This window comes from Benincasa hispida, chromosome 9 (assembly GCF_009727055.1).
Source record: "Benincasa hispida cultivar B227 chromosome 9, ASM972705v1, whole genome shotgun sequence".
Lineage (NCBI taxonomy): Eukaryota > Viridiplantae > Streptophyta > Magnoliopsida > Cucurbitales > Cucurbitaceae > Benincasa > Benincasa hispida.
In genome coordinates this window covers 558,522-584,988 of record NC_052357.1, presented here as the reverse complement: position 1 = coordinate 584,988, position 26,467 = coordinate 558,522, and the positions used below count along the sequence as shown (strand labels likewise).

Below are 26,467 nucleotides of genomic sequence, written 5' to 3'. Positions count from 1 at the left end.
CACCATGTATGTCTTCAAGTCATAGGGGAGAGTTGATTATGCCTGGTACCTCTTCATCTGGGACAGAGGACGTTGAAGTTGGTCAACTATTTTTTAGTAAAAATGACTTGAAAATGCGATTATCTATTTTGTCCATTAACAAAAATTTTGAATTTAGGGTCAAGAAGTCAACCAAATTTTTGTTCACTGTCAAATGTATTGAGGAGACTTGTAAGTGGAGCCTTCGTGCAGTGAAAATGGAAGGGTCTGATATATTCAAGATCACAAAGTACTGTAGTTCGCACACATGTTCTATCGGAATTCTAAACCACGACCATAGACAAGCAACTGCTACGGTTATTGGTCAGTTGATTAAAGATAAGTTTACAGGAATATGATGTATTTATAAACCTTGTCATATCGTTGAGGATATGAGGAGAGATTATGGCGTGAACATAAGTTATGATAAAGAGTCACGTGCAAGAGAAGCCACATATGATCTCATTAGAGGTACTCTAGAATACTCATACTCCATATTACATGCTTATGGGGAAACATTAAAAATAGAGAATCCGGGTACAATGTTTGAGATTGAACTTGAAGATAAGGTGCATTTCAAGTATTTTATGGCATTACGGCCTTATATTAGAGGTTTCGCAAGTTGTCGGCCTGTGATAACTGTTGATGGGTCGCACTTGAAAGGAAAGTACAAAGGGACCATGTTGGTTACGATTTCTATGGACGAGAACAATCGATTATACCCACTAGCATATGTAATAGTGGACAATGAAATCGATCGATCATGGAAATGGTTTATGTCGAACTTGAAATGCAGTATTGGAGAACCCGATAATCTGGTGTTTGTGTCTGATTGGATGGTATCTATCAACAATGCTATTCGTGCATTTTTTTCACGGCATTTCATGGGTTGTGCACGTGGCACATAGAACAGAATCTTATTACAAACTTTAAGGATAGTACGGTTGTTGGGATATTTAGAGATGCAACAAGGGCATTTCACATGATAAAGTTCCAGAAAAAATGGGACGAACTCCATAGTTTTCGAGACGGTGCTGTCACGAAATATCTGCAAGACGTCAGTCTTCAAAGGTGGGCACGGGTTTATCAAATAGAACGAAGATATNACTCCATAGTTTTCGAGACGGTGCTGTCACGAAATATCTGCAAGACGTCAGTCTTCAAAGGTGGGCACGGGTTTATCAAATAGAACGAAGATATGACAACATGACGTCCAACAGTGCAGAGTGTTTCAATTCATTAACTAAAGAGTATCGGTTATTGCCCATAGTATGCTTGATTAAACATATTAGAGGAATGCTCCAATCGTGGTTCTACAAACGGAGGAATTACTGGGCATCTCGAACGATATTACACTCTAACTACTGTGAAACCCGATTGGCAAGTGAGGCCGATAAGGGCAGAGGATATCGGGTTGATCCTATTGATTGTTATCGAGTCCACATGCGAGATAATCGATAAGACGGTATTGTGAATCTTCACACGAAGGAATGCACATGTAAGGAATTCGACTCACTTGGTATCCCGTGTTCGCATGCAATTGTTGCCGCCAAGGATCGAAACATACCCATTCAGAGTCTTTACAGTCGATTTTATACAGTGGACTCTCTAATGACTGCGTATGCGGAGTCTATAAATCCACTTGGGCACATATCTGAATGGAAGAGTGCTCCTGGATATGTAGAAAAAACTATACTTCCACCAAAGTTTGTGGCACAAGTCGGGCGACAGAGAGTGAGAAGAATACCATCTAGAGGAGAATTTCGTAGACAAATGAAATGTGGTCGGTGTGGGAATTATGGGCATAACCACCAAAATTGTAGCGAACCACTCACAACCGTGTGACATACTGAAAATGCCAGAAACCGTGACTCAAATACCTCCCATCTAGTTTAGTTTATAACTAACTTTATCTTGTAACGGTCTGTTGGTATATGTTATAAATACCATTGATCAGGTCCCAAAGAAGAGTTTTTCATACTTTCTATTTTTTCCATAAAAAAAAACAAGCTGTAAGCAATCTTTATTTTTCTGTAAACAAAAAACAGTAACAAGCTAGAGTATGAGTATTTTTTTTTCTATATAAGAAAGTGAAACTTTTTGCAAATTACGAAAACACAATCTTGTTATCAAATCATATCGATTTCAGAGTATCGAGATGAATTGCGTATCGATTTTCTTCTATCGAATAGCATCGAGTCAGAAGTTTTTCATCGAGTATCGAGCAGAAACTTATCGAGCATCGAGTATCTAGCATCGAGGATTTAACAGAGCATTACACAGCCATGTCTTCACAATCTAACTCTCTCAAAATCTTACTCTCCCTCAAAGTCTCGCTCTCTCTCAAAATCTCGCTCTCTCAATGTTTAAACTTTGATATAATGTTTTATATATCATTGATATAATGAAAAGAGCAATAGCTCAATTATACATGTTTTTATAAAATGTATAATATTGAACTTTGAACTTTGAACTTTGATAAAAAAAATTTATACATGTTTTACATACATAAAAAAATACATGTTTTTACATACATAAAAAATACATGTTTTATACACATAAAAAATACGGAGTGTTTGCCCATAATTGACACGCTAACTACATCTTATATTCACTCATTTTCTCCTGAGTGATTACGGACGAATCAACACTAGTCACCAAATGTTCTAGTAATTTTATTGCAAAAATGTCACAATCAAGAAACTCGTGTTGTATGTCGACGTTCATAGGTCGCGAGATTTTCCAACGGGATGTGGATAGGTCCAGCTTTGAACGATCCATGTCACAGTAGTGAAGTAGGGATAGTACTATGACAGTCAATGGCTTCAGCCAAGTTCCCAGCTTCATCATTGGTGTGTATGACGAAAGTGAATCGAACATGAATATATGACCTCTATTAATGTCCATTGTAAGGACCATCCAGTGCTCACTGATATTCATTGTCGTATACACGAAATCCACATCTGCCCATTTGACATCAAATTTACCAGTGACGTAGTCCTTGTACATGCCTTCATCCTCCCATACTAAGGCAGCCTCCAGTCTCGTCTCATTCTGTATTCGTTTAAATATCCCTCCATGAGCATTAAGGTGATTTTGCCAAATAAAATGAGAAGTTAAGTAACGAAATATACCATAGTAAAATGACTCTGCACAACAAAATATATCAAAATGTACTGTTACACCAATTGGCAAGATGGTGAACTTGTGCATGCACATGTCAAGTCGGGTATAAAATTTTTCTTTCATAAAATGAAATAAAGTATTTATGGTCTACACAAAAAATTACTATATCAGTCAAAGTACAAGATATCCAACTATAAAGAAGTCAAGACTAGGAAACTTACATCGCACTCGACCCACGAACTCGATTCAATCAATTCCTTGAAAAATTTCTTGGCAAGTGGTTTAAAGGAATTCACTCGAACCTCGTTATCGGTATTCTCATCTGAGATCTAGCCCATCATTTTTGTAAAGATATTAAGTGGAACGTCATGTGCTACGTTGTACCCAACAATTGCTATGAATAGTGACGTAGGCACACCCGGGAGAGGATACTTAACCACACTTTTCTTCTTTACTTGAGCTGAAGGTGTATATTTATCAACACCTTTCCTCTTACGAGTAGTTCTTAGATATTCCTACATAAACAGATAACAAAAAATTACTCATCAAGAAATATAAAAATATAAACAAAGATTACTGATCAATAAATTACTCACCAATGTAACTCCTTTTATGGTCGTAACAATACCAGAAGTGTCGGCCTCTGAGATGTCAGACATGTCGGCCTCTGTATGTGGCATGGTGACTAAGTCAGACATGTTGGCCTCTATATGTGGTACGTCGACCTTTATAGGTTAGACGTCAGTGGGTGATGTTGTGGTATCGGGCTCTAGAGGGGATGGGAGTAGGTTAAGTGGTGGTATTTTGAGGCTCTACATGGGGGATGAGAGTATCAAAGGCAGTCACATCAGTGGTATCGGAATCCCAAGATGGGATGAGCGACATCGTGGCATCGTCACCTGTATGTGGGATGGGTGACCTTGTCGTCTCCTCATTCACTATGGAACCCTTCAATTAGTAAACTAAAATGATGAGTTAACGAACACATAAAAACTAAACATGTAAAGACATAAAATGATAGTAAATGCAAACTATGCACATAGACCACAACAGTGACAGGATGACCAACAATTTCCTTTCATATCTGTCATGTTTTCCTCGATATTGGATACAAGACTATTTAAACTCGATATACGGCCATCCAACCTCGATAGTGAGTTGTCAATGGTCTGCAGGTACGAATAAATAGAATCGTTGGGATTGGCTCCCTCCCTGCGGGCAGCACACTTAAGACACTCTTCATCCATAGATCGCTCTCTATGGGAGTCCGTAAGATGGACATCAGGTGGGTTCAACTCATCTTCATCGCGTACGTCCCCCACCACATCATGGAACATATCATCACTAAGTGTGTATGTCCATCCCTCCATCCTTCCACATTCGGCATCCTCGTGCTCAAAATGCTCATGTTCATCCTCTCTCTCCACCCTTCTACATTCATCATTGTTACCTCCACGATGATCATCATCGCCGCTTTTAGAACTACCCCTACTACTCGACCTATTACCACTTTCAGCCTATCATCATTGGCACCTAGATCAAATATAGGTCGTCTGTCCACTAGGGTATCCCGAAACTCCCTCTTAAGTCTATCATGACAAGACCCTCTTTAACCTTTGTCTACATTAACAAATCAGTAAACTGGTTAGTATCAGTTTAACAACCAAATAAACATATTATGCATAGAGTAAACGTACATTGTTAGACTCGAATATGTCTCTCTCGAGTACTTTGAAGGACACTGAGTGGGAGCATGACCATCGTAATATGTGGCAAAGCCACCTTGCTCCTTCGCTTCACAATGTTCCCAGCTATTGATGCTGCTAGGATCTCGTACGTCCATAACTAAATAAAATTTAACATATATCAAGAACATTAGTAATATTAAATCAAACAACACGATTATTATGTTAAGCAAATTTACCTAGAACGCATGTGGAAATCCATGCAAAGAGTATTTCACGACGTAATTTTTATTTCCTTTTACCTTCGTCTTATATAGACTACTCTTATCATTCAATCTAGTCTTTAGGGCATCGAGTGTCCTCTCCCAAATAATGGTACCCCAGTCTAGACTATTGTAGTACTCTATGTTTTAAACGTCCTTAAAATATTTATGGTCCACTGCATTTTTCTGTTTGCTCTTTCCTATCATTGCAACCTCCGTGTAGTAGACTAATGTGATCTTCACAGCATCCTCGTCATTTTCAAACTTCAATTCTTTGTATTTTTCTTCTAATAGACGGACATGTAAGGTGTTCTTCATCATCGATTACCAAAATACTTGATTGTAAGGTCATACGAGGACTGCTCATTCTGATCAACTCGCGTAGGGGGTCACCACAAACCAATCATCAACAAAAAAATCATCCTTCGAAAAAGTGACGATCTTTCCACTAGTAAAGAATGAGTTTGAGTCAGATCTCGTGCTCTTCACTTCTCTCAGCAACATATGATGGATAATTTGGTTGTTGAACACCTTGTCAACGTCTACAAATCGCCCAAAAACTGTTCTCTTGAACATCTCTAACTGCCTTGGGGTAAGCTTCTCCTTCACAGTCTTGTTCGCATTAGTAATGTGGGCAAAGCTCGTTACTTGATCGGGAAATCGGTCGACTACAGATATTCTGAAACGTGTTGACATCTTAAATCACTCCTGCATGAAATAAAGATTCAATTAGTAAACTCCTTCAGAAAAAAAAAATTGTAAAAAACATTATGTTTAAGTCTCGTTGGTATCGCTCTCTCTGGTATTGCTTTTGTTGGGTTCTATGTCCTAAACTCGTGGTATGTAAACAATGGAACTTATTCTGATATTCAATAAATGTGTGATTGAACAGAAATCCAATAAACCTAAAAGTCCCTTGACTATTGGATGAGTACTTGAATTTTATGTGGACACATAAAGGTGGATCAAGTTCGAGTAAATAGTCAAAATGATCTATAGTATATGGTTAAGGTTGGGTACCTTATTCTGGTAACACTATTGGATACGTCCCGCTCTGTAGTTGTTACAAGGAGTTGTAAAGTGCTATAAACGAAGTGATCCTAATTTGTTCATGTTGGACATGAGGAGTGGGGTGTCCTTGTGCAAAAGAGTTTGTACAAGATCGGATCACAAAATGTCACTCTTACTTTATAACGCTGTTTACTGTTTAAGACTGACTATTTCAAAGCGATAACCTAGGTAACTTGACCTTAATCCTGAGCTAACTATGAACTCCTGTTTATCTGGGATTGCCCTTAGATTTGCATAAGTGAGGGTTGGCTCAACAACGCCGGCTCAATATGACATAAGGTGTAAGAGGGAATTCACTCCTACCCGCTTTAGGAATAGTAGAGAGATTGTTCCCGTAAGTGCTGATTTTTGGGCTTGAACAAGGGATCTCGCCCTTTCATTATGAGAGGGACTCGGTTTTGTGATTGGATCACAAAACAATTGTTCATTAGGGTATCAGTGGGGACTTAAGAAACAAGAGGTAATTTTGGGGGTAAAACAGAGATTTGGCCTGCCGTTATTACGAACAACCTGTGAAGGGTTAATTTACTAATCATGGTTATATCGAGTGGACATAATATATCTACAGTGATAGGAGTTCAACTATGGGCTTTAGTGAAGTGACTCATTAGTTAACGAATGGGGGTTAGATCACTCTAATGAGTTTAGCTAATTAATCTCAGATCGTTGGAGCCCATGATCTGTAGGTCCATGAGGTCCCCCTACTAGCTCGAAAATGGATTAGCTCTAGAGTAACGTAATAAGTTAATTTGAAACGTTCAAATTAGAATCAAAAGGAATTGGAGAAAATATATTTAAATATGATTTAAATATATGAAAATGAATTTGTGTATAAATTAATTTAATATTGGATATTAAATTAATTAGAATAATTTAAATTGTTTAAATATTTATTTATTAATTTTATTAGAAAATTAATTTATAAAATTAATAAATTTTGATTTTAGAAATAAAATATGATTTGAAAATCAAAATAGATTTTTAAAAATTGAAAAATTACACAAAATTGAAAATGGGTTTTTCATCTTCAACTAGCTTACAAGGAACCCACCTTCTCTTTTAGTTTACTCCAAGTATGAGTTGCATCCTATGAGCACATCTCTTTGCATGATAGTCTGCAATATATTGAAGAGATTGGAGTGAAGAAAGGTAAGGTGAACCGATTGAATTTTTGCTGAAAAATTCAGATGAAGAAGGTATTCTTCAATGGGTTGGTTCAGTGAGCTTTCTCCATATTCCATTTGATTCCAGCTTATTTTGAGTCCCACAACTCAAACTAGAGCACCAAGAGGATAGTAGAGAAGATCTTGTGGTGGTCTACATAAGGATTCGAAGGATTTTATAGCTGGAAATGGAGATTTCGTTGGTTCGACCAAGGTATGTTCATGAAACCTATTATACTCTGTTTTTAGCATGTTTCTTTTCAACCAAAATTAATGAATTAGAGTGCTTATGGATCTTGTTCCCTTTCGCTGTGTGCTGGTGTCGATCCAATCGCTCTCTCTGGTATCGCTCTCACTGGTATCGCTCTCTCTTGTATCACTCTCGTTGGTATCGTTTTCGCTAGTGTCGCTCTCGTTGGTGTTGCTTTCTTTGGTGTCGCTCTCTCTAGTAACTCTCACTTATCTCGCTCACATTCTCTCTTTTTACTTGTCTTCAACCATATAACACATCGGAAAAAAAAAATAAACCATAGGTTCACAGTATTTCTAAACCTCAGAATGACCTATCCTTTCTGGTGTCGCTCTCTCTGGTATCGCTCTCACTGATTTCACTCTCACTTATCTCACTCACATTCTCTCTTTTTACACGTCTTCAACCACAAAACACATCGAAAACTAAAAAAACAAACAAAAAATATCATAGGTTCACAATATTTCTAAACCCAGAACGACCTACAAAGCCCTATTACCGATCAGTTTAAGACATCTTCAGGCACAGATTGAAAGATTTACCAATCAAATTTGATTTTTCGGCGGTAGTGGAATCGTTTGCAAGCCCAAATGATGGATTTTAAAACCGAGTAAAACCGTTGGGAGCTTATGAGCAATATGAAGCCGTTACGCTTGGAAAATTTGAAGAGTTTTTAGTTTTGGTTGGTTTTCAGTAAAAGGGTAAGAAGAAGAGGTGAGGGCAATTTACGTAATTTGGTATGGCGATGATGTCAACAGAGGGTCAATGAACATTATTTTTTAAAAATGGGTCATTTGACATTTTGGACCGAAAAAATGGGTCATCCATACAAAATCCCGAATATATTTCCAAAATTAGACTAAAATGGAAGAATATACAATGACCAAAATGGTACTATATACAAACCGGTTCATGTGGACCGTTTACAGTTCTATCCGGTTCGAAAATTGAACTTCTCGTTAAAGATCTTGTCGGTGATGACGATCAATCTAAGGCCAAAAGAGCAAAGAAAAACGTCCTTCCCTTGTGATTCGATTATTTCAAATACGAAATCTCCGACCAGATCCGTTCTTGTGGACGGTGAGGGAGAAGGCTTTGCTGCATCTGAAATGTTTGTTGTATCAGTGAAGCCATTTTTTAGCGTTCTTCTTGTCACTCTTTCGTTGTCCTTGGCGGTGCTTCTCTTGTCGCCGCCCTCTTCGCTTTTCTTCGGCACTTCATTGTCATTTACTAATGAACGGTACACTTTACTTCCTTTCATCCATTATTTTCTGTTATGGCTTCTGAGTAAACGATTCGATGTTCATGAATTCAAATAATGAAATTGAGATGCATAATGGCAATGATTTTGCCTTTCGTTTCCGAATAAATAGCAAATAGTGGAACTACCGATTGAACTTGCAACATTTGAGAATATATTTCCACTTTTTTTCTTTGTTGATTACTTTGTACTATGTGGCTGCATTGATAATAGAGAAATCGATAGGAAATTGGAACCTGATGGTTTTGTTTTGCCTCGGATCTAATAGTAGGAGATCTGTGGCCTGTCGCTCCCCTTGCCTATCATTCCTCCACAGGAGTGGTCTATTTTACTTCCTTTTTTGAAATCGAAAAATATACCTACAGTTCTAGCTAAAAGACTTTGGAATAGTTCTTATAAATGACGGAAGATTAAATTGACTCAATGTTAATTGCAGAGGCTACACGGATATATGGAGTGTTCAAAGGATAGTAGAGTGGAGGCTTTGCAAGTGGTGGCTTCAAGGCCACCTACCTGGTAAACTGATTTGATTTCTAGTGACATCTTCTCGTTTACTCTCATGTTCTTTTCTGTTTTCAACTCTCTGCTGATAATGTAATAGCAAGATTCATAAATTGGTAAACTACTGCCTGATTTGGGTACTTGGGAATCCTTGAGTAGGAATTCACGGCACACAAAATTGCATAGAATGTACAAGTGTTAGGAGGGGTTTCTGATGAGTTTTGATTGTCTGAGTCAGTTTTAATTGGCTTTCATTGCAGACTTTTTGTTGAAATGCTGCAGCTCTGCCCGCTGATAGCAATGGATATATACTCGTGGATTGCTATGGTGGGCTCAATCAGATGAGAAGAGATGTAATATTCAACGAGTTTCTCATATATTTAATTTAACTTTGCCTGTTACTTGGATAAAATTTTCTAGCTAAAAGTTGTGCCCTTCGTTATGTGTGCAGTTGTGTGATGGAGTTGGCATCGCATGGCTGTTGAATGCAACCCTGGTTCTACCGAAGTTTGAAGTGGCTGCATATTGGAATGAATCGAGGTAATTTAGGACAGTTTCTTTTTCCACTCTCTTTGAATTTTTATGCATTGATCTACCTGCAACTTTTTATTCAAAAGTCCATGGTAATTGCACTTAATCTGGCGTTTGCACTTAATCTGGCGTTTGCCTATTGATTGTGTCTGATGAGTTCATTTACCAACTTCTCCGCGTCCTCTAATGTACTCAAATTCATTTTCCATGCACCAAAAAAAATATAAATAAGAATTAAGATGCTGGCATGCTTAAACCTTGCCTGTTTTTCCAGTGGTTTTGCAGATGTATTCGATGTTGACCATTTCATTAGTCAGATGAATGGTTATGTTAAAGTTGTTAAAAAGTTACCCCCAGAGTTTGCGTCCAAAGAGCCGTATCATGTGGATTGTAGTAAACGCAAAGGACAATTTGATTATGTTGAAAGTGTCCTTCCGTCCCTATTGGAACATCATTATATTTCAATAACTCCAACAATGAGCCAGAGAAGGGACAGGTACTTCAGAACCGAAATATTCTTGACCCCATGAGCTCCATTTAAAGTATTGCATGTTCTATTCAGGACTCTTGTTTAGGAGCTTTCAGCAGCTTCCCTTGAATTTTTAAAATACCTTCCTCCAAAACATTTTACAGATATCCCCAGTATGCAAAAGCTGCCCTTTGTCAAGCTTGTTACAATGCTTTGCGCCTTGCTAAATCGGTGGAGGAAAAAGCCAAGGAGCTTCTAGAAGCCATACCAAAACCCTTTCTCTCTTCACCTTCGTTTCGAGCCAGATATGGTGGCTTACAGCCAGTGTGAATATAAAGGGCTTTCTCCCGCTTCTCTGGAAGCAATCGAAGTGACTTGGGGAGATAGAAAACCATGGACTGGAGAGTTGGCTGGAATATGGAGAAAGAGGGGGAAATGTCCTCTCACGCCCCGTGAGACAGCCCTCATACTTCAAGCTCTCCATATTCCAACTAACTCAAACATTTACTTGGCTGCTGGTGATGGTTTGATGGAACTAGAAGGCTTTACATCAGTTTATACCAATGTAGTAACTAAGTCTAGTTTCCTCACCAGCGACGATTTCTCAAGCATGCATGGGAACACAAAAGCGGCACTGGACTATTATGTGTCTATTAATAGTGATTCTTATGTAGCCACATTCTTTGGAAATATGGACAAGATGGTTGCAGCAATGCGAGCTTTCAACAGAAAGCAGAAGACATTGTTTTTAAGTAGACGAGCGTTTGCAGAGTTTACTTACAAGGGCTTGAAGGGGAAGGAGTTGCACCAAGCCTTGTGGAAGACTCATAGAGGTGATTTTGCCATGGGCCGGGGATCTGCATTATCCGACTGTTTTTGTGAGTTCAAACTATGATTTCAAGCAACTTAGATTTGTCATGACCTTTCACGACCTTACTTGAACAGGTCCTTGAGCTCTAAAGAAACTCATAATTGTCATTTTTGTATGTAACCATTTTCCCGTTCATGTGCTTTCTTAAATCTACAATCTTCAAATATTGAGAAAAGATTCTTGCTTACCAATTAAATTTTTAACCCATCTTTTGATATAAAGTAGATCAGGATCGTTTTGATTACAAACATTGAACGAGCATATGTTATTGCATACCAAATTTAGAATTTCTATGTTATTGGTAAACATTATTTTCCCTTTTCAAGGTTAGCTATGGCTAATTTTTTTGTTCTTTGTGATTTCATTCAATCGGTTATCTTAAATGTTGGAAACCATAGATCATCAGAAGCCTTTTATTAAGATGATTTTAACTCTGCAAGGGTGGAAGAAAAATAGAAATAAAATCTGATTTGAGTTATTATTGTATGAAATTTGGCCGTTCTTCCTACAAGAGAATGTGCAAATCAAGATAATAAGCTAATTTGCTGGTACTGATTGATTCTCATCAACTCCTGTGTGGTTATTGCCAATACTTATCGCTTTGATTCAGTCTCAATCATTGGAAGTTAAAACAAGCAATCCCAATGCACCGACGAGAATATACTGCAAGCAACACTTATAAACTTGAGCACAAAACTTCAAGATATATCTTACACTTTACACTTGAATAAAAGATAAGACAATTAGAAATTCAACTTTTCAAACGAATTCCTGAATGGGGAATGTAAAAATGAAATGCAAACCTTGATAATTGGCCTCTCAGTCATGATTATGGTCACCCATCCGACGTATGGTAAGAACCTGAGGATCAAAGTCACGAGGGGATTTGTTTTCTTAGTCAACCAGCACACTTTTTTTGGACAAAATCTTCATGGAGGGAGAAAAAAAAGAATTTATGTACGTAGCCACATGAATAAGAATAAGAACATAGAAATTAACACATCCCACAAGCCACTTCAATAGCTTATCATACACTTTTTTAAGTTAAAAAAAACACCCGTGTATAGATTAATCGTCACTTCTTCCTCACAAAATTGTAATTAGAAGTACTTATAAGATTAGTTTATAATAATTTTTCAAGTGTTTTAATATATATTTTTAGCGCATGATTCAAGTGTGAGTTGGAAGAAGTTGACTCCCGTCCTTGTTTGGCCTAAGGAGTTCATGAGTCACACTAAAAAAGATCAATTTCATGAAATATTAACTCCTTAAATTGTGAGCTCCAAGTCTAAACAACTCTCTAGATCTAACAACTTCATTTCTTGCCCCAAACGCCCCCTCTTAAGCACTAGCAGAAAATAAAAGTTGCGGAAATTTTTACCCGACAGCTCTGCCCATGATGTGGTGCCGTTGAAGCCATTGCTGACCTTGTGCATACAAGAGTCTGTCATCACCATAGTTGTTATCTCCTGATGAAGTAACACAAAGGCAAGTATTATGGGGAGCAGCAGAAGAAAGAGAATATAAAGAAATGGACACAATTACAAAGAAAAATCAATTAAAGACTCTTTCTAATCACAAAGATTTCTGAGAATAACTACTCAAATTCACAACAATTTATTCTATATTGTCCTACAAAATGGCACCTTTAGTGAGTATATCAACTTCTCCACTATCTTGACGTTCGTGAACCTGCAAAAATGAAAACTCTGATTAATCTGGTTGTCCCTTATGAGATTCTTGCATCAGACCAACAACATAACTTTGATAACATTCCCATTTAAAGAAACATCATAACTAAGTAGTCTCTCCTAAAAGAGCAGGGAGCAGACAATAAGGATGGAACTACAATCTGTCTTCAAGAACTCAAAGTGCATAATTGCTTTCATTAAGAAAAACATAAAAGATTACAGGGGCATAAAAAAACCAAGCCCACAAAAGAAAGGAACTTCAGTAGAGAAAGAGCTCCAGCTATACAAAATAGTTCCTACAAAGTAGTGAGAAAAGGTCATCGGAATTGAAGCCTCCCGAATTCTGGAGAGTGTGGCATGTGGTGGAATAGATTATTCATTCTTGAATGAAATCGTATCACGAGTTTCAAAGGGGATTAAGATTTGATGAAATGGTCAGTATATTGGATTCACCTTAATTACACGATGGACAATCGGAATTTCACGGCCCTGGGATAAGATAGACAACAAAAGAAGACGTCAGTTCAAAATAACTTTTTATGCCTTCTGATTGCATAAAAAACGAAAAATCCAACATTGGAAAGCCTAGTATGAAAACTAATATTAATGAATTTTGTGGTCGATAGCCACCAAAGTGGTCACTGTGCGATGCATATAAATACTTTCTGTATTAATAAACTAAAAAAAAATAAACTTTAACAAATACTTACATCAATATTAAAAACAACAATCTCCCCTGTACGAATAGGATCCTTGCTCATGTGCAAGAACAAAATGTCACCCTAAACACAGTACAATTGATGTAATTAGATGAGACTGATGAGTAAGGAGAAAGTTAAAGAGATCATGTGTGATAACAAGTAAGAAATAAGTATCTTCCCACACATGATAGTCCCCACACAAAGGCGATACAAAATACTTTAGAAGTAGTGGAGGTCAAAAGCAAATCTATACAATGCAGCTGGAAATCCCCAATCCATCAATAGACGATAATAAATCCTTTCATTTCTCTCCGAGAAAAATCCCTGATTGCCAAAGAATCTTCGACCTCCTAAAGAACTTAGAATTTACCAAATGGCTCTTTTAAAAAAAGAAAAGAAATTGTTGATCCAAGCATAGCTCAATGAATAATGCATCAATAATCATTTCAAGGGTCGACAGTTTGATTCTCCACCCAGAAATTATTGAACTCAAAAAATGGAGGGGAGGAAGGATTCCTCACTCCAATGGTTGACCTAAAAATTCATCCGATGACCATAAAAACTTGCTCTAAATACTGTGACCTTTTCCCTAATTCCACTCCCTCTTTCTACAAAAATTCATTTATTTTCCTCCGTTTTCTTTTGAGAGAGAGACAGACAGACCTCTTCCCAATCCCTCCTCCACTTTCTATATAATGAACCTTGATTAGATAGATTAATTTTCCTTACAATTGAACTACTAAATATATATATGCATATGAAAAGAAACATCATACATTATCAAAAGTTATAAGATAACTCACCCTCTTGAAGCCAGGTTCCATGCTTCCAGACAAGACAACAACAACAGGGGACTCACTGCCAGTAATACACATCAATGCCTTCCAGATTATAAGAGCAGATGTAACAATCAAACCTGAAAGATGAATAGTTCTAGTAAATGGGTTTGTACCCAGCATTCAGATCAAGAAAAAAAAAAGGGATTGCTAGCACGGAATTGCAAAAACATTTCAACTTGACATAACGCAAAAGAAAACAATTCTCAGTGATAGGACACAGTCACACAGATAAAGAACGAAAAATGGGTTAATTAAGGGAAATGGTTAAGAGAAAACGAACCAAGACTGACGGCCTGAGAAAGGAGCTGACGAATCTTAATGGATTTAATGGAGTCAACGGTGTCACCAATCCAACCCATTGCGATTGATTTTGTTGAAGCCTCGCAGTGTTCTTACAATTATCGCTTCTCAATACGATTCTGCCGGAAGCCAACCTAAAACCCTCACTTCATTTTGAATACCAATGTCGGATACTTTGAATTTATTTTTTTCCCAATTAAATCACTTTTTCTTTTTTCCTTTTTTTTTCTATTTTCTTTCTTTCTTTTTATTTATTTTTTTTTAATATTACACCGTAGGAAGATTTGAATGGAAAATCATTTCAAAGGACAAAAATTGCAGAAAATATTTATAGCAAGATTTAATAATCTATCAATGATATAAGACTCTATCATCAATAAATTTTAAAATTTTGCTATATTTTATAAATATTTTGATTCGTTTTTCTATATTTGAAAATAATCATATATTCTAATTACTTCCTTTTTCCTTTCTTTTGAAATAAATATATTTCAATTACTATTGTTGGGCTCTTTGTGGTGTTTGGTAGAGAATTTTTATGTTTTTAGATTTAGTAAATATGTGTTTGGCGGACAATTCATATTCTATTTCTGAAAATTGTTTTCGAATTCTTTGATTCAAACTGTGGAAATTTTAAAAACAACATTTGTATGTTTTCATTATATCCAAATTTTAAATTTTAAATTTTAAAATGGAAAATTATATTAATTGAATATAAAAACGTTTAGAGATACAATATATTTATTATAAATTCAATTTATTTTTTAAAAACATATAAAATGTATTATGTAAAATTATAAATTAATAATAGTTTATTGTCAACTAAATATTAGTAGATAACTACAAGTAATTTATAAATGTATGGTATCAAACACATTTTAAACCATTGTTTATAATTGTTTAAATAAGTGTTTATAAGTGCAAAAAGGTGTTTATAGACACTTGGAAAGTCGATCCAAACAGACTCTAAATTACAATCCAATTCTTCTATCAAACACATATATGATAACATGAAATGCAACTCTATTTCCGTTAAATTCTTTGTTTTTAAATTTATGTTTTCAAATCCTTTAAAAAAATATGTATGTTTGCAAATTCTCTACAAAAACATGTCCTTAGGTTTCATGATTTTTTAAATAATTAATTGATTTTTTTACTTCTTATGAATCTTTTAGTCATTATATTTTTAAAATATTTATTTTAATCTCTATTTTTTTGTTTTAGTTTATTTTAATCTATGTTTTTAAAAAGTTTATTTCGGTCAAAGAAATGATTGAAAGTATAGTGACAGACACAAAATTTAAAATTACAATGATTAAAAACTGGACAAAATTGATAGAACGTGAACATCATCGATGTTTTTGCAAGCACGTGATTACAATTGAAAATGAAAGTATTAGAATCAAAATGATTTATACTCTTTTTTAAAAATATATATATTTCAATCAGTGGGCTCTTCTTTTTACTACTATTTGTGGGTGTGATTTTGAGGTAATTAGAATTTGTGAACTTTTTATTAATTTGTTGATTTTTTATTTTAGGTCATATTTTAGATTAAAATAATTTTTTTATCAATTTAGTTGGTTAGTTTTTCTCGATCTTAGTCAATTTAGTGGTTGTTGTCACATTATTTAATTGTCAAAAGCAATGACTATTTTGATATAGTTTAAAGAATAGAGTTTAAGGGTGTTCAAATGACCCAATAATCCGGACTGCCTAACTAAACTATAAAAATTCAGTTGAATTGGGTTAGTTCGAAATTTGGGTTGGATTTGGTTAAATTTTTATGTTTTTTAGGGTTGGATTGGATCTTGGGTTACATTTTTTAAAAATTCGGGTTGACCTAATCCGATCCGGAAATATATATATATATATATAAACTTTTTACCTTTTAGTATCTAGGGTTTTTATCTCAAAGTGTCGCCACTCCCTCTCCCAGTCTCTCTCATTCTTCAATCCCTCGCCCTCATCCCTCTTTTCTTTTTCAGACTTTTTAGTTTCTAGGATTTTTTTTTAATCTCTCTTTCGATTTCAAATCTGTCGTGTTTTTTTTACCTCTCCAACTCTCCCTTGTCAAATTTCAATTTTGTCTATCTCTTGTCGTCTCCAATCCCCTTACTTCGATTCAGTTGTTCGTCATTATCAACCTCTTTCAATTTTAGCAGCCTTTATCGATTTAGGTCAATCCTTCATTCAGCTTCACCAAATTTGCCTGTCTGCTTCAATTCAGCCGATCTGTAGGTCTGTGGCATCTGCACCACTAATTACCTCAATATCTACTATTAATTTCAGTCTTTTGTTTCCGTCTTTCAATCTCTTGTTCATCTTTACTTTTTCAGTCTTCTACTTCTGCTCCAGTCCTTCATTCTTCCATCTCAATGTTTCAAAATGTATAAAAAAATATTAAGAAATAGAAAAAAAATAACAAATAATAAATAACCCGATAACCCAACCCGAGGTTGTAAATTCTATTTGGGTTATTTGGGTAGCCAACCCAACCAATCTAGTTGTTAGACACAAACAAAAAAATAATATAATAATCTATATGTTTTAAAATCATCTCTTTTAAAATCTAACAAAAGGCAAATATCTACCATTGTTAGACACAAACATAAAATAATATTAAATTCATTTTCTTTTTAAAACCAATCCAAAAATCAAAAGTCCACCATTTGTCGCTCTTCATTGCTCTAAGTGTCACCTTTCAATTGGTTCACTTTGATGAGAAAAATTCTCCAACCGATGTTATCAACTCGGTTAAGCTTGTTTCGACCATATCTTGATCATTTAAACTCCGATTTGAGTGATTCAAATTGTATTGAAATCTTTATACGGAGCTCTACATAATAGACTATTCAAGACACTAAAATTGTTAGTGAATAAGTTCAGGTTTGCTATCATCAAAATATTAATTATTAATTAATTAATTAATTTGAGATTAAGGACAAAAAAGTCAACAATCTCCCTTTTCATGATGACAAAGAACACAAGAAAATGAAATCCAAAGAGGTGTGTGATATGAAATATATACTTGAATAACAATCAACACTTGTACATAATATGGATATTTCATTAATAGTATGTTTTCATTTTTCTTATTATCTCTCCCCCTTTGAAATCAATAAAAAATAGTTAAGAAAAATATCATAACGACATGAAAGTTCTTAAAAAAAAAAAACATGAACACTTAATTTTGTATTTCTTCTCTTATCAACACTTCTAAAAGAAATATAATAAACAACATCATATATTAAGAGGCATCTCAAATAATCAACCTAACTCAAGATAATTATATTTAGGATCACTTTCACAATTTTTTTTTTTTTAGATTGATTATTGTAGTTGTTTATATCAAATTGATATAATTTTTATTGTTATATTGTTGCTATCAAAATTTGTGAGAACTTTAATATCAATTTAACCTTGGATATGAGAAATCTTTCTCAAACATATTGAATTTAATTGGAAATTGGTCGGAAAAATTGATGTAATAGTTTCATTTTTTATTGTAAAATTGATATTAAATATAGAATATATAATATAATTGTAATAAACTATGGCTTATAAAAAATTTTAAAACAAAAACTTGTATCAAAATCACTAAAATAGCAATAGAACTTAATTTATTTTGTTTATAAAACAATACGTGTTTAAGGTTTATTTTATATTTTTCAAAATTTAAAATCATGTTTGTCCACGCACAATATATTATATTATATTATATTTTCATGAGTGTGTTTTTCACTTTTCTTAAATATACATGATAATAATAATATATTTAAAATTTGTTCTTTTTCCTCTTTGGTAATTTTTATACTTAAAATTTGAAAACATTTTATAAAGTAAATTAAAAACCAAAGAAAAAAAACAAAGTTTATAAGTTTAATATTCAAAAAGGAAAAGATTATGAAAAATGCCTTCAACTATTATGTAGATATAAACAAAAAGTTAACAATTTCAAAACCTACTTGATTAAATAACAAGTATGTAAAACTAATATAACTTACATTTTTTTTTTAACATATATGCTCAAATCAATTTATATATGAATGAAAATTTTGATTTATGTTACAACAAAATGATATTAATAAAAGAAAAAAAAATGCTATGATTATTTTTTTAATTAGTTCAACAATTATAAGGGTGGGACAAAACTACTAACTTGAGAATAATAGTAAGTCTCTTATCTAATCTCATATTAGTAAGTTATCTCTACATTAAATGATTAAATTGGCTTTGTTTAAGTAACTAGTTAGAGCACACGTGCATTGCACGTGGTTCCAAATCTTTAGAACACATAAAATTTTAAATAAATATACTTTTAGTAAAATTTAAATAGTATAAATATCTAACATGAAATTTAAAATTAATGAAAGAGATTAGATAACTAAGACTACATCACTATATGTACGTTTTCTTTAATTAATTTATAATGAGAATAAAATGTGTTGGACGATGTAATAGTTGAAAATGTTTGAAACATGATTTATAGAGGAAAATATAGATGGTAGAATAAATATAATTTTTGTACATATTAGACATGAAGTTTAAAGTTAATTAAAGAGATAAAATGGAGAAATGTATTTTTATTGATAATTTTAAATGGTCTTGAGTAAAAATAAATTATCTACATCAATATATACTTGAGACTTTTTTTTGGAAAAAAAGTTGAAACAACGGTGTATCTTCTAAAACATTGTGAAATTTTATAGATTGGACAACTATTTTTCTTTGTTTGATATTTTATATAGAAAATCAATCATTCGAAATAATGAGACTAATATTCGAAACAAAGAATTTGAGGATAAAATAATAATATTTGAAATATTTAATAACAAAAGAAAAATGCAAAATTAAAAGAAAAAGAAAAGACATGAAAGATAGAAAGAAAAGACGTGAAAGTTAAAAAAGAAAGTAGAGGTAAATAAAAATAGGAAACAATGTGAAATAGGAATTGTTGAGAGATATAATAGTAAAAGAGAAATGTAGAATTAAATGAAAAAGCAAAAAGGAAAAAAAAAAAGGTGTGAAATGTACGTATAAGAGTATGGATGGGTGTGGGTGTGAGAGCAAAAGAGTCTTTATGAAAAAGTTAAGGACAAAGAAGAAAGTCAAAATTTCTACCCTCTTAGCCACTTTTAATATATATAAAATATACTTGTATTGCACGTGGTTAAATTTTATTAGAATTTAAATTTCTATATGAAATTTGAATATTGAATAAATATATTTCATTTACTTTGAATAGTAAGTTTTTTACGTAAATTTAATAATAAAAAAATAGTTGCTAAAATTATAAGTATCTGTTTAAGTTAATTTAAAATAAAATAAATTAGACATGGTTGAAAAAGAGATATTTTTGTTAAGTTAAATTAATAATATATTTGACTTTAAATTTTAAAATAGTGAAAGAGATAGAAATATAAAAAAAAATGATGAATAAAATTATGTAATTGAAATAAAAGTTACAAACTAAAATTTATAAAAGAGTAACACGATAAAATATTTCCCACATTGTTTGTTTTTTTCTACTCTTTTGAATTGATTAATTTTTAGAGGAAAAAGAATAATAGAACGTTAAATTAGAGAATTTTGAAATAAAAGTAGTTTAAATATATATTATTTTTTTAAAAGTTATTTAATCTTGTATTAACTAGATATGATTTTTAGTATTGCAAACTTAAATAATTTAGAAAATCAATGTCTAAAATAAAATGGTACAAAAATTTTCTGGTTGAAAAAAAAAACTTTTATATTGTTATTTTATTTTATGCAAATATGGTCTTACTTTCTAAAAGAATATTATGTGCTACTTATAAGTAAATAGTTAATAATTATATATTCTTAAAATACAAAAAAAAAAAGAGAGAGGGAGAATGGTTTTAATTATGTTAACGTGTATTTTCAAATTAGTTATCCATAAATAGTTTTATCTTCCTAAAATAAACAAATAAAATTAGTTTAGATACACTTATTTCTATTCAATACTAAAAAAAAATCTTAATTTAAATTCAATATCAACACTTTTTTCTTCTGTAGTGTTAAGATACTCTATTAGAAAAAGAAAAAAAAAAAAATCAAGATTCAAGATTATCCAATAGAGTTGCTTAAATATGAAATCTTATCGTGAAAAAAAAAAAATAGCCATATTCAACTAAATCTCTTCAAATTTAAATTTAATAATGTTAAAAATAAAACTTGATTTTATATTGCATTTCAATCTTCAAAAATATATCTAGTGATTAAAAAAGTCACACAAAATAATATATATATATATAACAAAATATGTGTATATCAAAATAAAACAATAAACTAAATTTGTAAAATTGTTGGTTGTATGTCAAATCTAGACGTATCATAATGCTTGAGATGAGAAACAATACTCAAAAATGAAAAAAAATGAAAAGGAGAAAGAAAAAGATATGAATTATACTTTATTTGATAATATATTTATCCCAGTCAAATCTTGAAAAAAATCTATGATTAAAAACAAATGTATATCAAAGTAAAATATTTTTTAAAATTAATAGAATTATTCAAATAAATTTTGTTTTCTAAATTTGAACGATAAACAAATTCAACTAAACCTCTCCGACTTTGAATTCAATAATACTTAAAATAGAACTCTTTGATTCTATGTGTTGACTGAAATCTCAAATTCTATAATACAAAAAAAAAAAAAAAAAAAGACTCAAATGCATCAAGGTGTATCTGTAAAATTATTGATTGTATTTCAAATCCAGGCACATGATACTTAGAGATGAGGAACAATCCACGAAGAAAAGAGAAAAGAAAGAGAGCAACAAAAAAGAAAAGATAGATAACATATCCTTATTAGAAATCCTTAATCATTAAGAGAGACATCTAGAAGAATACAAAAAAAAAAAAAACAAAAAAAAACTAATAATAATAATAACTCAAAAATATAGGACATTCCAATGCAAACAAATGTAGATCAATATAAAATAAATTTCTAAAATTGTTGATTGTAAAATTTCCAAAGATAAACAAATCTACACATTATATTATGCTTAAAGAGATGGAAAATCGGTACTATAAAAATATAGATGACATATTGATGATGGAAAATTGGAAGTCAATTTTACTCGACAACTAAGTTCCCTTGGACGCGGTGTGCGAAGCATGTTCCTAAGATATGCATTTAATAGTCATGCGTCGATGGTCATGCGTTGGAATGAAAATTGCATTAACAAATGTATGCGATGACCATGCGTCCTGCCACAAGTTTTCTTGCGTTCACACCAAGTATAACATGAACGCAAGTTTCTCGGGTAATTCGAGGGCGAACACAGGAACTTGTAACTATATGTTTGCGGTGATTGTGCATGCAACGGTTGAATAAAAGAATGGAGGGGATGTTGTTAAGTGAATCCTACTCCTACTCCTATTTATCAGACAACACAATGAAAATATGCATGAAAGGTAGAGATGCGAACGAACCTTGACATGAAATAAATGTATGGGAAATAGATAAAATGTAGAGATATTTTCTTTGCAACCCTTAAGAGTGACCGCAAGGGCAACCCTAGTCAACGCAAACTAATACGATCATGCAACACTCATATAATAGTAAACCACCTCTCGGTGCGAATACTATGGCTTCTAATACTAGAACGCATGCGATGTATGTGTCGAGGTGTCTATAGGGCCTACACATAAGCCTCTAATTCTTGTCTATACGATGATACATAAGCAAGGCGACCACATATCATTATTCCTATTCCTAGGGTGCATGCGATGCAGTGTTGACAAACAGAGCTTATCTCTAAGTCCCTATCTCTTGCTTATGCCGATCTAATCTCGCTCTCTCAAGTCTAGATTCTAACCTAGATCTCTCGAGTCAGTAGGTTCTTTCTTTAGACTCTCTCTCGAGTAGCTCTAAAGAGGTGTTGGACACAACATAAAACAAGACAAACACATGAACTTGGTTGACGCAAGATTGTTACTATCCTTAGTGAACAACGCATACCTTGCTTAATGCGTCCAACTACTTACCCTCCCGGGCAGTTGATTCTTGCTGACTTCACTCATAGACAAGCAATGCGTTAGCCTATAGACAGGCATTGCAGCATTTTCACATTAAGCAAATAAGGTTACTCACACACTCGTGCAACGCACACCTCTCGGTGGGTTACTACATACTTCATATTCCTAATCCACATGACTAAGTATGCAATACCCAAGTAATCCCACTAAGTGTTATAATGAAAGTAATGATGCTAAGCAGAGAAGATGGAGATAGAGTCGAAGGAACAGAGAAATGCATTGAAAACATATTGTATTAATTCCTTAATTCCAAAATGTCATACAATACAATATAGAAAAAGAAAGGAAAAGAAATGACTGGCTGGAAGCAAAGTTTTGCTTCCAGCGAATGTGCGTTAAGGCTACCGGTGGTGCCATAGATGGGCGGAGGAGTTGAATCTCTTGAGATCTAACTTCGGTCGAAGGCTCTGATCGTCACTCGAAATGGATGAAGGAGGTGAAGAACTCTCAGGCGTCTTTTCATGCATTTTGTCTAGATCGCGGGGAAAATCCCCAGTTGAGGGATAATCTCCGAATGATTGAATTTCGGCTCTTGAGCCTCTATTTATAGAGCTTGGGACACCGACAGTAATAATTGGACTGCTCTGAGTCTGACATTCGGTGCGTTTGTCTTTTCTGAACCTCTGCCACTAATGGCGTGGTAGGTGAAATGTCAACATCAGCTTTGGATTTTCTCGAGATAGATGCATTGATGCGTTCATTCCACCTACTTTGCGTTGATCCCATTAGAATGCGTTGTCGCGTAGCCGCAATCATTCAATGGTCGCATTCGCTTAACACTGCAACTCTACATGATGACCATAATCATTTGACGAGCACAACTCCCATGCGATGGATGCGTACGGATGATTACCGCAATATCCATGCGTTGATCGATGCTTTTGCCTTGCGATGGAGTGTTTCTCCACATTCGGTCGTCTATGCTATGGTCCGGTTTCTGCGTTTTCCTTCAAAGTGACAACGTTCACCCCTTTTTCTTGTTATTTGTTATCTTAAAAAAAAAAAAAAAAAAAAAAAAAAAAAAAAACATAGATAGCATACCTTCTCCAATGATATGTTTCTCTATGTGAAAGGTGTTCTACTATAGAATTTATTTAGAAGTATTAAAAAACGTATGGATGAGAGATAAAAGTGTTAGGAAACTAATTCTTGAAGTTCTTGTTAACGTAATAGATGGATATAATCTCCAAGAAAGCAGTTAAACTGTGAATAACTTCTTTATTAAACGAATGGAATCCACAAGATCGAACGGTCGCTTATAACTCGATCGCTTACCATACGCTAAACGATCATTTACATTCTATTAAACGATCGCCCAGAATTACTAAACGATTGCTTACTAAATCCTCCACAATCGCAAACTTCTATACGACCGTTTAGCTATTACTATTACACGATCACCTACCAGAACCTATACGATCATCTACCTTTTATTATACGATCGTCTACCAGCTGTTGCATGATTGCTGAGCTTTACTATACGATCGCCTAGTAAAAGTAGACGATGAGCGACACGCTGCGATGGCTTCTTCACGACAGCATCTTCCGAATTCCCACTCTCAAGAGCTCCTCTTCCTCACTTCTTAATTTCCACACCCCTCTTCTGTTTGCTTCCTTCTCTTTTAAACCTCAACCTCTCCAAACAATCTTGACAACAACTCTTAACCACCTCAAACGCCGGCTTCCCCTTTTCTCTTTTATTCTCTTTTATTTTCTTTTGATATTGTCATATAGTTGGAGCCCTGTCATTACCCCGGCCCTCAACTTTTACCTTGTCCTCAAGGTAAAACTTTGTTTGTTCAGCTACCTTTTTGCTAGTCTTCTTCATTTTCTCTTGAGTCATCCTCCAACACTTTTGCAGTATGCACCGAGCCTCATTCCATATTCTCATCGTATATTTTGGATTAATGTTGGCCTTCGTCCGACTTGGATTCTCTTGCAAAGTAATCTTTCACCCTTCATGAACAAATGATATTGCCAAATTCTGCCAATCGACCTTTGTTTTTCCCAAAGAGTGTAACCATTGCATCCTAAAATTACATTAACACCTTCCAACTCTAGTGAAAAAAAACTGTCACACATTCTCCAATCCCCTAGCCTCATTTCCACATTTTGGCATACTCCCTTGCTTTGCAGTGCAGGTCTCGACCCCAAAACTATTCTGTAGCTGGTCGTGGCTGTGAAGTTCAACTACAGTCGGTTAGCTAAACTTTTTGATATGAAATTATGTGTCGATCCACAATCTATCAATATCACTACCAATTCTCCTTTGATATCCCCTCCAATCTTCATTGTTTGTGGGTTCTTCAACCCCACAACTGAATTCATTGCCAGTTTTGTCACAGATGAAATTTCCTTATTCAGCGTCAGCATACGTAATTCCAACATCGTTTCTCCCGTTTCATCTTCCTCATGCAGCTCCCACTCCTCTCCGGATGCCTGTACCACCAACAATCTCAATTCTCTCAATTCTTGCCCTTTACACCGATGTCCAACAGTGTATTTTTTATCACACCGGAAATAGAGCCATTTTTCTCTCTTCAACTGAAATTCAACATCTATTAATCTTCTCGCCGAAATTTCTCTCCGATTATCATTACCCGACATTCCTCACAATGTAATGGTCCTCATCGAAAACGATTCTCTGGTTTTCTCCCCTTCTTTCAAATCATTCCCTCTTACTAATTTATTCACATTGTCAATATTAGATCTGGGAATATTCGAATTGTGGAACTTACCCTCATACGTCCGCGCTTGTCCGGCTTCAGCTCGTGCACTTTCTCTGTCTTCAACTCATTGTGCCAACGACATCATTTGTGCTAATCCGGTGGGTTCCCAACATTCAACTTCTGTCTTTATCCATGGTGCTAAACCATTCATAAATGTCTCCTCAAGGACCTCGTTTGGTAGATGCGGCAACAGTGCCACTAACTTATCGAACAAATTCTGATATGCTTCCACCGTTGTTTCTTTTTTAATAGCCAGAAATCTTCTTCAGATCAACCCTTCTCTTAAAGATCGGAATTGCACCAGCATCCTTTTCTTCAAGACTTCCCAGTCCTTGAATGATTCTCTGCCCTCTTTTGATCGGCACCAATCTAATGTAGTGCCATTAAAACTCACAACTGCCACTGTCATCTTCTCAGTTTTCGTCAACTTATGAATTTGGAAATAGAGGTCTGCTCTGAATAACAACGCATCTAGATCGCTTTCGCTAAATACTGGCATTTCGACTTTCTTGAATTTGTTTCGGTTGCCGATCGCATCTTCTCCGGCGACTTTCCGAGAACTATTTGCTTCGCACACATTACGAGTATTAAATCTTTCTCCTTTTTCCATCACTTTTGCCTTTCCCTTGGCCAGTTTCGTAAGGTGATATAAGAGCATCTATTGATGCTTCTCTGCTTGCAATCCCAGAGTCGCCAACAACGCCAAGTTCTCCTCTATGGTTGGCAGTTTCTGTATTTCGACTTTGAATCCTGAAATTTCTTATTCTAGTAATTCCAGTTTCTCTTCAAAACGCTTCTGAACCATGCTTATCCAGGTAATTTTGCTCTAATACCAATTTTTTAGGAAACTAATTCTTGAATTTTATAATCTCTAAGAAAGCAATTTACTATAGAAAGGCATAAAGTCCCTACTAGCTTGGCCCCTTTTTCA

The 26,467-nt window shown here is 34.2% G+C and overlaps 1 protein-coding gene and 1 pseudogene across 1 annotated transcript; one reads left to right on the top strand and one right to left on the bottom strand.

Moving 5' to 3' along the window:
* The first annotated feature begins 8,556 nt into the window (after positions 1–8,556).
* LOC120086924 lies at positions 8,557–11,496 on the top strand (annotated as a pseudogene).
* Positions 11,497–11,651: 155 nt separating this feature from the next.
* On the bottom strand, positions 11,652–14,918 carry LOC120086925 (signal peptidase complex catalytic subunit SEC11A-like). The gene is made up of 8 exons (XM_039043732.1): positions 14,721–14,918; positions 14,405–14,517; positions 13,611–13,682; positions 13,354–13,389; positions 12,856–12,901; positions 12,591–12,678; positions 12,013–12,070; positions 11,652–11,872 (listed from the first exon to the last, which is right to left on the bottom strand). The coding sequence occupies exons 1-8, from the start codon at positions 14,797–14,799 to the stop codon at positions 11,822–11,824; spliced, it is 543 nt and encodes a 180-aa protein (XP_038899660.1). The 5' UTR covers positions 14,800–14,918; the 3' UTR covers positions 11,652–11,821.
* Between the last annotated feature and the right edge of the window lie 11,549 nt (positions 14,919–26,467).